This window comes from Ascaphus truei, chromosome 8 (assembly GCF_040206685.1).
Source record: "Ascaphus truei isolate aAscTru1 chromosome 8, aAscTru1.hap1, whole genome shotgun sequence".
In the NCBI taxonomy this organism is placed as follows: domain Eukaryota; kingdom Metazoa; phylum Chordata; class Amphibia; order Anura; family Ascaphidae; genus Ascaphus; species Ascaphus truei.
The window spans coordinates 87,904,506-87,918,725 of NC_134490.1; the positions used below are offsets into that span (position 1 = coordinate 87,904,506).

Below are 14,220 nucleotides of genomic sequence, written 5' to 3' on the forward strand. Positions count from 1 at the left end.
TAATCTGTGCTTACCATTGATATTAAGGCATTTAGCATTCATGGATACTAACTTCAATGGCGCTTAACTAGTCATTCCCAATATCGTGCCTCTCTCTCTCATGTGAAAGTTGTAAACAAAAATGATTGAGGGTTATGGGGGACAGGTGGGAGTAGGACAAAAATAAATAAAGGAACTTGCCCCCTCCGGGAACTTGGATACTTACAAAAGAAGGAACACCAAAAACAAAAATTAAACTACAAAGAAAGATGAGTGTAACCAGTCACACATCCGCAATTTGTGGCCAGACCCTACTTGACCTGGCCAGACGGGCATATGGCCCCACTGGGGGCGACCAGATGTTGGGCATACAGGGCTTCTTCCCACCCCACACACCCCGGCTTCCATTACTCTCAGTCCCTTGATCGCACCTGAATCCTGTCTGTAGCCGGGGCTCGCAAACAGCACGATCGTCGTTTTTATTTCCCCAATCAGCAGACCAACTTCCAAGATATAGACGGCCAACTCTGTCTATGATAAAACAGTCCCTACATAAGTTATAAGGACTAAAAAAGGGAGAAACAAGGGGGAGTAAAAAAAAACAGAGGGGAAGCAAATATGGTTATAGAATCGGCGTAGATTTCTCATGTTCATCGTATACAGACGGATCGTCTATTAAAGAAAGCAGCCGTGGATTCCAGTTAAATCTTCCAAAGTTCTAGAGAACCACAGGAGAGAGGTTCGGCAGGAGTCCCTCAAAGGCACAGACGGTATTGGGTCTTTTATCACCGGGCAACTGCACCCTCAGCCGATTGATCATCCTCTGCATTGTCGTCCTGAGGTCTTTGTCATTGCCCTGCTCCATCCTTGGGGGTGAGACCCAACACCGATAGAAAGGATGCTGATTCTTCGGAGTTCCGGATCGAGATCTGTCTGCCATCATGGTTGACATCACGGCGGAATGGAAAAGCCCATCGGTAGCGAATACCCTTTTCTTGAAGTACCGCCGTTACTGATCGTAGCCCTCTCCTCCTCTCAATTGTCATCCTGGACAGGTCCTGGAAGATCTGGATGGAGCTGTTTTCAAATTCAATTGAGCCTCTGTTTCTGCAGCCTTTTATAATCCTTTCTTGATTGCATATTGGTGGAGTCTTAGGACCACATCTATGCTTCTGTTGGGATCATCTAATCTCGGTCCTAGGACTCTGTGTGCTCTGTCCATCAGAAGATCGCCGTCCTGTAGCTGAGGGTCAATTGACATAAACAGTCTCTTAAGATATGGCTGGAGGGCTTCCGCGGACACCGACTCGGGGACATGTCAGATTCGCAATTGTAGGGAAATGTCCATCTTATTTTCAAGCTCCGAAGTTTTTTTTAGCTAATACAGAGACTTCTGTTTTAAATTCCCTTACGGCTCTAGCCAGAGTCGACTGAAAACTTGCTTGCAATTCTTTAAGTATGTTCTGGAGGTCCTGTTTAGTAATCACTGTGTCTCCCTCTGTCATAGTCAATTCTCTATCACTAGCAGCTCCCCCCACTGCCTCCTTACATGCTGTGGCCTTCACTAGCTGATTTCTTAGTATGGCTTTTCTGTTAGGGATATCCTCCTCAAGATCCGTTACTTGCCTCTCTCCCATGTTGTTACTTGCCTCTCTCCCATGCAGGTGCACGCTCCCATGCACTCAGCTCAGCCGCGCCATCTTTGTTTTTTCTTTTCTCTGGTGCCGCTTGCTGTCCATGGCTGAAGTGGGAGAGATCCGGGGTTCCCCGGCTTTGGCGTCTTCTTAGAGGACATCTCCGCCCATTCTCCCGGCTGGTTGAATGTCTCGCGGGGCTAAACTAAGCGGCGATCAGGGGATTTGAACTACTTTTCCCGGCGGGGTGCACAGAGCTTCCCTAGCCTGTGTGCACCCGCATTAACGTCACGCGCACGCCAGATCCACTAATATTAATGAATATTGAATGGTGTCACTGCTATTTTCACTTAAATGTAGCTGAATGATGTAAATGAGAGTGGTAAGGAGAAATTTATTCAGCTGAGGACCACTTTTGTGAAAAAATTGCCTGAACATTGAACTCCAAGAAAGAGATTAGACCTGATTCTGTGTATTTTGTTTTAGGTTATCACCAAGCTATTGCTGTTCTTTAAACCCTTTCACAGGTAGTAAGTGGTTTCTTTAACCATTCAAATGAATACATTGATACTATCATCAAAGCAGACTACCATTATAATTTCTCACAATCACCTAATAAATATTTCTCCCATGAATGGACAAGAGAGATAGCATGATTGCACCTCTTCCATGCCATAAACTAGCAAAGCAAGTAACTCTCAATCATCATAAAATACCACAATATATAATATATTAATGTTCTTACAGCACTTTTTTCAAAGATAAATGATTTTAGTTTTTTCAGCTTGTCAAAGAAATATATGTTTATATAAAAAAATATATATATATATTCATTATTATGAATGTCACTTATCATAATAACAACAGTATTTCATGTAGCGCTTTTCTCCCAATGGGACTCAAAGCGCGTCACAATTACAGTATAGTGCATGGTATGCAGCACATAGGAATTTTTACAGACACAGTTCCTGCCTAGGTGAGCTAAAAATCTATGATGTGGTTGCTTGAGGCACAGGGAGATAAAGTGACTGGGCCAAAGTCACAAGGAGTAGACACCAGGAATTGAACCAGATTCCTCTGATTCAAACTCAGTGTTGTTGTTTATAGAGAATTTCACATGAGCCACACCATGTATGCAGTAGCATGGGGAGCAACTTCCTGATTTTTTTCTATTGTTTTATCATTTTTATTATTTGATTTTTATAGGAAGGTAACATGTGAATTACCAACATTTACTTCATAGATAAGATGTTCCCTTAAAAGATCATTCTGAAAACAGAATCAGAATAGCTAATACAATCAATATAAAATACATACTAATAGCTAAACAAAAAATCTCTAAAAAAAGGTTTTTGTACAGGCCAAAAATTGACTGCCCCGGTTTGGATTCTTGCTGTTCATAATTCCACACGATACCAAACAAATGTTTGTGCGCTAAATACTGAATAATTAAAATGACTAGTTCTATAGTACTAGCAGAATGCAAGAGAAACTAGGGGTCAGATTTAGAGTTGGCTAACGACAGTAGAATTGTAGAGTTAACTTATTACATTCGTCGAAATGGGAAATTTGTGAATTGTAAAAATGAAAACTATAGGCGTATAGGCGTATCTATTCCACATTTATTTAAACAAGTTCTACTTGGGTGTACACCCATTAAATAGCACTTATTTCTCATTTGCATACAACTTAGTCATTTTAACGACTGTTCTTATTCTAAGAAGGCGTCTTAATTGTGCACCTACGAGTTTCTCAATGAGTTTTTATTAGCTGCTTTTGACGCTCTGTTGATGCACAGGTTCTACCAGGCACATAATACTTTACAGCACAATAGACCAAGAGACACAAGAAGAAGGGAAAAATTATCCTCTCTATAGATTTCAGTTTTCTTTTCTTTTCAGATTTCTGACTGCCTGTTTCTTCAGACATTCTTTTGCACAGCACGCACATGGCAAGTAGAGTTGTTGCATACACAGGTTACACCCCAAATAATTACATTTTCACAGACATCTGATGATGCAAATACGCGCATGCGTAACACACATATTATTGTTATGCACAGTCCTGTAATTGTTACATACTATCTGTTTAGCAGCAAGTTTGCTAATCTAAGACTTAATTTGCATACATTTAGACAGAAACACAGATATGGCCTTGCTGCATCGCTAATATTTTTAAGCAATTTTTGTTGCATTTCCCACAAAACTCTCATTTAGGCTATATGTGCGAATGTCTTCAAAAGTGGTTTGCAAAATATTTCACATACTTTTTGGAAATTTCACATATTTTGCAAAAATTCACAAAGTGCTTGAAAATTAGCAACATTGCGACAACATTTTGTGAAATGTCACTGAAATGGCAGAAAATAGCACTATATAAAGGGTCAGGTGACCTTAAATATTGACTTTAATAAATGGTGAAAGTGTTAGGCGAAACGTGTGGATTTATGCATAAAGAAAAAAAGCCAAATTTCACCTGGTTCGCAAACTATGTTTACAATTTCGCACATCACTACCATTAACCAATGTCAACAGACTTTGTGGAGCCTGATTTCCACTATAAGGTAAGATGTTAGCACATATCAGTCTTACACCGTTTAAGAAGTGTTTTTGATGTTGATATAGTCATACATATAAAAAATAATACTTTTTGAACATGAAGATACATTTAATTAACTTTTTCAGAAATTGCCACATTGCTACCAATATTGTCTACAACATGTCATCTAAAATAAACAAATAGATATGTAAGCAGAATAAAATTGTCTCAATGTACCTTCTTTCTTTTAGATGACTTGTGTTCCTAAAGGCATCTTTATTCTGCAATCCACCGATAAATGGTATCATGAAGTAGACTTCCTATAGGATAGATTATTATAATTCAAGTAAAGATACATGATGGAGTGTGGTTTTTAATGGGTTATGCTGATCAAAAGTGTGACAAATCAGCAATACATTTTTATGCTCACTATTTGTTATTGGCACATAATATCCATGTTGACCTTACACATTGGTAGATATTTTGAGTACTTTGTTAGATTCTATTTTTCCATCCTTATTGTCCTTAAAACATGATGTACTGAAATACTTGATTTTTATACAACTCAACATTTGTGAAAAACTCTAATGTTTGCCCAACATATTATACCAACATTACAATACCTATTATGTTTATTTAAATGTATGTAAGATTGAATAAATCCAAGAAGCAACACAGACATTATATGGTATAGGATAAATCATGGCATCCCACTAGAGGGAGCTAAAGGTTCCTTTTTTCACAGTAGTTGTGAAATTCATGATGCTCATCTGAAGAATTCAAGGGTATTACTATCAAAAGCTCTAATCATTTTTGCTTGAAAGCCCAGTTACACTCCTCTCTTTCTCCCCCCCCCTCCCAATATTTAATTAGGTTAGCAGACCTGTGTGTTTATTTGCTCATGAAATGACATTGTAAAGAAACAGCAGCCATTGTAGTGTGAATGGATTTAGGGCAGGCAGGAGCTTCAGTAAGGATTACCTGACATTCAACTAAATTAATTTGCTGATGCGGAGCACAATGTCTGAAAAAACCTGCAAAAAGCCAAGCAAACTAACTATTTGTGAAAATGCCATCATTGCTAAAGTCTGATTAAGACCTGGGGTCCTGAGTCTGTTTGATCTTTGCTCATCAAAGAAAGTTCTTAAACAAGCTTCATTTTAAACTACTGTATGCTGGGATGTGCTGTGAAAACAAAGGCCAGGCAGCAATAGAAAAGGATGAATACTGCGAATTCACAGTTTAGTTCAATGAAGTGCATGGGGTCCTGGGTTATCAGGCGTTTCCCCTAAAGCCTTCTGCATCTTGAGACATATCTATGCTAGTTTTACCCAAACGGAGTGTTAAATTCACTCTTGAAAGTGTTAACTAATTAAGAAAAATAGCAAGGTAAATGCATCGGGTGTATGTATGAAGTCAAAAGTGTGACCTTTCTGGAGCTGAACAATGGCACTGTATGTATCAAATAAAACATCCCATTGTTTTCAATGAGATTGTTCTCTTTGATACATAGGGTGCAGATTTTTCTTTGCCCTCAGAATTGCACCACTTTTGCCTTAATACATTCACCCCATTGTATTATAGTCTATATTCTGGGACATTGGCTAATAAAAGCAGTTAATGTAGGGTTATAACTTTTTATTTAGAACATGCTAATATATACATAACTAGATAAACAATATGATCTTGCATGTTGTATAATAGGTAGCACATAACTATTGTTTTGAAAGAAGTCTAATAATGATAAGAGGAACAGCTATCTTAGCCTGAGATCATGAACCTTGGGGCCTAAGTACTGACTCAAATTTGAGGTTATACACAGGGAATGCAGAAAATTCAGCAGAAGAAGGTCTGCTTTCTGAAGTGTTTAAATAAATGCTGTCTTGTTTCCAGAAATAATAACCTGGGAGACATCCTCTAAAATAACTCAACATCTGGTAAATAGAAATATTTGTGTGTGTGTTTGTGTCTTTTAGCCATTGCACGGAGACGTGTTTCCTATCGGCACCCTTTTCATTTCGGTGGGACACTTATGGCGGTCTTGTTAGAATTATTTGATGGTAATTCTGTTACAAGTATTAGTTACTATTTGATCTTGTCTCCGTAGATATAAACATATTCAAGGATACGTTGCACTGAATAAACAGCAGAATGATGAACATTGCACATTGTCAAATGTTACTCTAAAAATTTAGGTTGTCTATCAAATACTAGCGTAAATTGGACATGTTATAGTGTTAAATAAAAAATGGAACCACCGATTAAATACTCTTAGGGACACAAAGGGACACAGCATGGAGCATCACAAAACACAAGTGTAACATTTGTGACATATAACACATATTTTGAATGTAATAGCTGCTAAAAGAGCTATTCTTGTGTCACCTAACATTACTGTAACACTGATTAGCTAGTCAATAGAAATAAGGAAGAAGTTACATAGCATACCTATTATAATGTTTTTTTTACCTTTCATCACCTTGCGTTTTATCTGTCAAGAAATGTCAATCCTTATGTAACCCTTTCTGTGACAACCTGAGAAACGTCTCTAACATGTTTCGATTTCTGAATAAATATCTATTTAATTGCAAAAATTATACAATAGAAATGGCAATATTACTTATGATGGGCACTCTGAAACAATATCCCTCCTTTAATTTCACCCTAAAAAAAAAAAAAAAATACTGCTATAATAATAAATAAATCATAAAATGTGCTAATATTTTTAAATTTACAGTAAGTATAGATATTTTAAATGGAAATCATAATTATTATTCGAATTATTTTGTTAATGAGGCATTCACAAATTTCACCTAAGTATAAACAATAATGGACTATGAAATATAGTGCTACAAATAATACGGTAGAGCTAAAATGATGTAAAATTAAATAATATATTGTTGTTTTTAGTTGCTTGTAATGGACGGGAAATTGCACATGCATTGTGTTTTATATCTAAAGCTAACCGGATTATATAGAAAGTGTCTTGTTACAAATAAAAACAGTACTCCAATTATTCCACTAGTTGGCGTTATTTCCCTAGTTATGCGATACACGTTAAATTATTCACAGATAACTAAGCGTCACATTATATCCTGGCTATGGGAGAGGTATAAAAGAATTAAACAATTTGTGTACTGTACATCCCAATATGTAATACGCAATTTGGATTCTTCTTAAATGGTTGTATTATTTTGTACATTACAATAACATATAATACAGTCTCTATAAGTGGATTGAAGATGATGTTTTCCTAAAACCAAATTGTCTGATTTGAAATACTATTCTGGTACAAATTAATTAGGAAAAGCCATGGACGTTCATGGTTCCAAAGAGGCAGTTTTAATGTCAGTATTGCGCAGGAAAATTGTTGTAAAACAATAGGCATATTTCTAAATCGATTATTAATATCAGTAAGGATCCGTTCATTTCACAATTAAACACAGGGAGATCTCGTATGATAACTAATGTAATTAAATGAAAAGCAGATATGACTTTGCTTGTAGACTCTACTCACAGAGTATAACTGTAGACTATTCATGATCAAGGATTTCATAATAACTCTAAGGTAAAGCTACATGAAAAAGTACAGTACCCTAATAATTCTAATAACACCATCAACATTTGATATTGAACTATATTTGGTTTAGCACACCTTGTCTTAATTATAGTTTTGTACATTTTCCCAAATCAGATTTTCATGTCTTCTTTTAACCCTTGTATGTTGCACTGGTTATCTTTAAAATGCCATCACCGGGCAACTATTTTGATCTATTCCCATTGAGTCCTTATTATGATCACTGCCAATAATATAATCAATATCTAGTGATTCAGAAAACTCAACGTCATACTTAACAAATACTACCAATGACCATTTAATTTACTATGTACTGAAAATATTGCCTTTACTATGCAAATTCGAATGATTTATAAGTAACATTCCAGACGAATAGAGTAATTTATACTCTAACCAATAATTTGTGTTAAATATCCACAAATGTCATACTGTAAATGGTAATTAATTGGTTTATACAAAGATCACAATCAGACAGAACATAAAGCAACATATAAGTTGTTTTTATCTCTTATGATTTTTTTTATTTTTCAGTTCCTCCAACAGGGTGACTGACCTATGTCATCTTCAAAAAAAAAAAAATTAATTGGTAATTACAATGATTGTGAAATCCTCTGGCTGGGAGTCTGCTCTGTGATTTAGACTTCCATGGGAGCGTCATAAATCCCAGATCTTTGAAATCCCATCCCTTGCCTTTGTTGTGCTATGTTAGGGGGCGGGTATGCAAACAAGCACAGAAGTATAAATGCAGCACCAGCACTGAAGCATCTTCAGAAACCAGCCAAGCAAATCACTCATTCAAGGGCTGCTGCTGTCTATTCACCCAGGGGACTTATCTCAGCAGCAATCCCTTCCAGAGACTTAGGTTTGCGCAGAGGGACATTTGCTGTTGTTTTGACCACGATCTTGATCCTTTGACTGTGGTTGCTGAGAATGCACCAGGAAGTGACCGGGATGTTGCTGTCCCTTCTTGCTCTGTGTTCTAATACTTGGGATGGAGCATCTGGCTTTGTGATGACCAACTCCAACTCTAACTCCATCAAGAATGTGCCTGTAGCACCAGGAGGACAGGGCATGGGCTATTACCCAGTCAGTGCCAGCCCGGACTCTCTCTATGACATTGCCAACAAATACCAACCCTTTGACAGTTACCCGGTAAGTAGCTCTTACTTTGGCACTTTTTCTGTCTCCAGCCAAACTAATGTGTAGGAATCACATCTCAGAGGTGATGTGTTCTTATCGTGTGTACCATTTTGGAATGAGAATCAGTCTTTGCCGTGTGTGGTCTTTCTTTACTCAAAGTGATGCTATTTGTTTGGTGTAAAACCACACATATAATTTATATTATAGGGATCACTGATATGATTATTTAGAGGTAAACTGACCCCCCCCCCCCCCGCAGAAGGTGTCAGTGGGTAGCTAGGGCATGGCCCTATAGGAATCTATCTAACATGCATATTCAAATATAACAATGGGGAAGCACCAGAAGTTTAGGACTGTGATATGGAAAAGATAAAGATGACAGCAATTATGTAAGGCTTAAGCCATAGATCACAGAGAAGACTCACATCATGTTGAATACATTATTTGACACTCAACAATAGTTCAGTGATCGGAAATATATAATAGAAATGCAGTGTCAGGTGAACTAATCCTTTTAAGAGAAATCACACAGCTGCTTCACAGCTGGCAGAGCAGCTAACCCCTTCCTTGCCAGAGGGGACTGCAACGCCAGGGATATAGATACGTGCATTGATGAAATAGAATATCTCACTATTTACATTGATCTGATCACACCCTTTCACTGCCTGATGTACTTAGAATAAATAGCCCTGCAGTGCATTGCACAGGGTCTACCAGTGTCGGTGACTGAATAGAGCAAGGGGATTGTGCAGGATGCTGAAGCTCCGATCTTGTCACCCCAAACTGACATCTCTTCTGTGTGTGCCCCTCAGCCATATACTTGCGTGGAAGATGATGACTGCGCCCTTGATGAGTTCTGCCACAGCTCCAGAGGTGGCACCGCCCTGGTGTGCCTGGCCTGCAGGAAGCGCAGGAAGCGCTGTCTCCGGGACGCCATGTGTTGCTTGGGCAACTATTGCAGCAACGGTAAGGAGAGCCTGCTGATTAATACCATGTCTATTAGAAAGGGGGTTTGTACACCAGCAGAGTAAGAGGGCACAATTACATCATACAGTAGCTGCATATGAGGTGACTACACTGCAGAGGCTCCTGGACATTACATTCTCAAACCCACTTGGTCCTTTTGAAAACAAATCAGATGTTGAATCGATGGCCCGTTATTATACCCTTAGATAGATCGATCAGTGTTTAAATATAGTGTGATGAAGGGATTCTATGATCTCCAAAATCCACGCATCAGCCATTCTTCATTAATCTCTAGACTATTAACAAGTCACCTGTAAAGCATTGATGCTACAGTGCATTGATCCCATAACATCTTACACCATGCAAATATATTTTATTACATGCAACTAAGCAGAATACATAGATATCATATCAATTTATCATTTTATGCTGACTAATGGAAATGCATCGAGGGTTTCAGAAAATCTACTTCTCTTAATGGGCGATGCAACTGCTAAGACTCCTGTAGTATTGCATTACAATCTGTCTTTTTAAGTTAAATGAGAACAAGTATGTGTACAAAACATAACGGAACCCCCCACTCAATAGCTTTAAAGTCAACAGCCCCTCACTGAAAGTACTTGTCTCCGCAAATTACATCGAGAGTAGCCTGTTTGAAATGTAATGGGGCAGTTTTGAGACCTTGGTAACTTTATTGTTTAAGGCTATTTTAACTAAGTGGCCATTTTGCCTAACAAAATAATACTATAGTGTCCTAAATGGATTTGAAAACCATCAGACAATTTAAGCAAATAGCAAAGCTCACACGAAACTCTTACTGTAGCTGTGAACCCGCAGAATTTTAGCATAACCCCTAAAGAGCCACTTAACATTACAATTGTTAATGGTCCTTCCCACCCCAGTTTACGGTCAGCTTTGCCTGCCCTGCTGGGGCGGTCAGTGATGTATTGTCATGCAGTTCTCTCGGGCACAATTGCTCATACTTAAAACACATATTTTTTCCTTATGTAAACGGTTACTAATGATTGCTTGTGATAAACAGCTACTTTTATAGTTCAGTGATCCTCTTCTGATATAATCTGGGCACTTGCTAGTTATACACGGAGCATCATCTTCATGCTAATGTGACACACTTTCACAGATCCCTTTGCTTAGTTGTGAAACCTGTTCTAAAACACTTCTCTTGCCCCTTCAGGAATTTGTGTTCCTAATGATCACGATCACGAACGCCTCCTGCACCATGGACACATTGAGGAAACCATTATGGAAAGTTATAACCCTGAGCACGCTACAATGGATACCCACTCTAAAATAACTACATCTCCTTCAGGAATGCAACCTTTCAAAGGTAAGTCATTGCTGCGCTCTTGTTGATACACCAATACTAACTGCTGCTTAACTTGACTAGTCCAGAATGAATGATTGCATGACTGATCATTTCTGTGGATAGACACTCATGTCTACTTTCTCTCCCATATCCTAAAGGTCGAGATGGCGATGTGTGTCTCAGGTCAACAGACTGCTCACCCGGACTCTGCTGTGCTCGTCACTTCTGGTCAAAGATCTGCAAGCCTGTCCTTGAGGAAGGCCAAGTATGTACCAGACACAGAAGAAAAGGATCTCATGGGCTGGAGATTTTCCAGCGTTGCCACTGTGGAACAGGACTATCCTGTAGATTACAAAGAGGAGAATTCACAACTGCCCCTAAATCCTCAAGACTTCACACATGCCAAAGACACTGACAAGAGATTGATGGACCTTTTCTAAACTAAGCTAAGACATTGGTTGTCAGATCATCTGCTCTAAGGATGTATATAATCACAGTTTACATGAAGTACTCTGGCTTTCTTCCCTGAGTCTGAGTTACAGGACTTGTTTCTTTTTATGGAACTGCCTTTTATTCACTCCTTTGCAGTAAATTACTGTGTTGTAAATACACAATGTGGCACTTGGTTGTAAATATGTATAGTTATAATAAGTGCTACATGATTTCTGTCCCATAGGCTTTCTCCTTGTAAATTTGTACACACCGGTCCTTTTTGTATGGTACATAGAGTCTCTGTTTTAGGATGTCTGTATTTTTAATTAAAATAAATAATATTGGGAAAATTAATTATTGTTTGTTTACTTGTTATATAAATGAGAGACAATCCTACACGTGAACTACTGTCCTTGGTAAGATTAGATCAAGAATAATTCATAATAATATTAAAAACATCCTGGTACAAAAATACAGGTCTGCAGTCAAATGTAATTTATGTACATAATGTACATAACATTACTTCATTCATCAGGATCCAAACAATATAGGAATTATTATTTTCTGAATTGTGATTAAAACCAAAGTACATTTATTTTCAATCCAACCTGCTCCCACTACTTATCTGTCTCTCCCTTTTTACCATACCTCTTGGTCTCCAATTTAATTCACATATGAAGAAAACCACCTTACACATCATAAAGGTTTAGCAGCCTAAAGATGACACCCTGTACTTACATAACAGCATGTTCTTGTATAGGCTGCTAGTTATACATAGCGCTTTACAGAGACACTTTGCAAGCACAGGTTCCTGCCCGTGGAGCTTACAATCTATGTTTTTGGTGCCCGAGGCACAGGGAGATAAAGTGATTTACCCAAGGTCACAAGGAGTTGACACAGGGAATTGAACCAGACTCCCCTTCTTCAAACTCTCAATGCCAGTCAGTGTCTTTACTCACTGAGCCACTCCCTCTCCCTTACATGACATATAAAAGGAGGATGCTAAATCATTTCCCACTTTAACGGATGGATAGATTTTTTTTAAGCCAAGCACCCTATAATGTAGTGTTATGAGAGTATATATTAACGTGCACGTGTGATCAGGTGTGTGGCATATTCTACCTATCTATAACTATCTATCATCTATCTAGTTTGAGTCTTTAAGTTTCTCCTAATATTAAGACCTCAAAATCTTCAACCTACACCTAAAAAAAAAAAAACCTGGTCACAATTCGAAGCAGAAAGGAGTTATTTTCAAAGCACAGGATGCAAAGATGTGCCACTGTGTCTTTTGTTAGTGGCTGACCATCCAGGGCTTACACAGAACACCCTCCCTTTACTTCTGTCTCCCTCATGCGCCTTTGTCAATTTCAGGAAGGGGCTTTACAGTGGCAGTTGTGCCCCAGATGATCTGAGACTGTAGACCCAGGAAAACACAAAGAGAAAGAGGAAACAGAAAACCATCTCTTGCACATTCACTAAAGAAGATACTTCCGTTTGAAAGAAAGGCAAGGCAGAATTCTTGACGGACCATAGTCATTTGATCTCTTTCTTCTACAAGGACTAGTGTAACCCACAAGCCTTAAGTGATTGCTCTTTACTTTTAAGACAGAAAACTGCCTGAAGCATAGCGGTGGACTCTCGTTTCACACACATCCTGGAAAGAAAAACGCTTAGTATCTCAGCCCACAATAGATAAAAAATAAAAACAAGATACCTTTTTTGTTTTATTCACATGTATAGTGTCGTTTATTCTATTATCCTCTTAACCTGAATGCTTCCCATTTAACAGTGGAATATGTTGCTACTTTGTAAATAAAAGTACAATTAATGGCACGTTGCAAATTAGGGCAGCAAAGCCAAATCAGAATATCACAAGTGAATTCCCAAAAAGTTCAACACAATCAATGTAAATCACATTATTAATACAATTTATATAATCCTTACAGAGCAGGTAATACGTATATGTGCTATGGTCACATAATTATGGGTCTTATGTATATAACTGTAACAGTACCTTATGCAACTGGTAGTATGAAATGACCTTATATTGGTATTTAGAGGGAGGAATTTTTCAGCACCAGCAGCTGTAAATATGAGCATAAGGACGTTTGACACGAGTTTCCTGATTAAATGCATTCACAAAAAAAAAAAATCCTGTTTGGAAATGAAATATGTTTCAATTCTAACAAAACGGGGAAAAGTGTTATGGGGAAAATCTTATCTACAGTATGTAATTTACATGATGATATCTGTACAGGTGATATCTGTAAAGAACAAAGCTTAGTGATGCTGCTATGCAAAGCCAGGCGTTTTCATACAGCAGAATAGCTAAATCAGAGGCAATGTGCTGAGATCTAAATGGGTATAGCCTGAGATACATTATTTAACTAACCTGCACACTATTTAAGAGAGGTGTGTTAGTAACTTAATTGCATAATTAAAAAGTACAATACCAGGTAGTTGTAGGCGCACATAGAACTGAATACCCCTTAAAGTAAATGTATTGCCTAGTAAAAATGAGCAGGTTTTATTTTCACATGGACCTGTGAAATGTTTTATTTAATACACCTACTGTGCATTTCACTCTTCTCTGTTACCTGTTGGTATCATCATTACTTTACAGG

The 14,220-nt window shown here is 37.9% G+C and overlaps 1 protein-coding gene across 2 annotated transcripts; it reads left to right on the plus strand.

Annotated features, from left to right (window-relative positions):
* The first annotated feature begins 8,470 nt into the window (after positions 1–8,470).
* On the plus strand, positions 8,471–13,323 carry DKK1 (dickkopf Wnt signaling pathway inhibitor 1). Of its 2 annotated transcripts, XM_075612933.1 has the most exons (5): positions 8,471–8,880; positions 9,681–9,834; positions 11,030–11,182; positions 11,320–11,426; positions 12,968–13,323. In XM_075612933.1, exons 1-5 carry the CDS (start codon positions 8,659–8,661, stop codon positions 13,001–13,003), a joined length of 672 nt encoding a protein of 223 aa, XP_075469048.1. In that variant the 5' UTR covers positions 8,471–8,658; the 3' UTR covers positions 13,004–13,323. The 2 variants fall into 2 exon arrangements, with proteins under 2 accessions (XP_075469048.1, XP_075469047.1); XM_075612932.1 differs by lacking the exon at positions 12,968–13,323 and having other exon boundaries at positions 8,478–8,880; positions 11,320–11,934.
* The last annotated feature ends 897 nt before the right edge of the window (positions 13,324–14,220 follow it).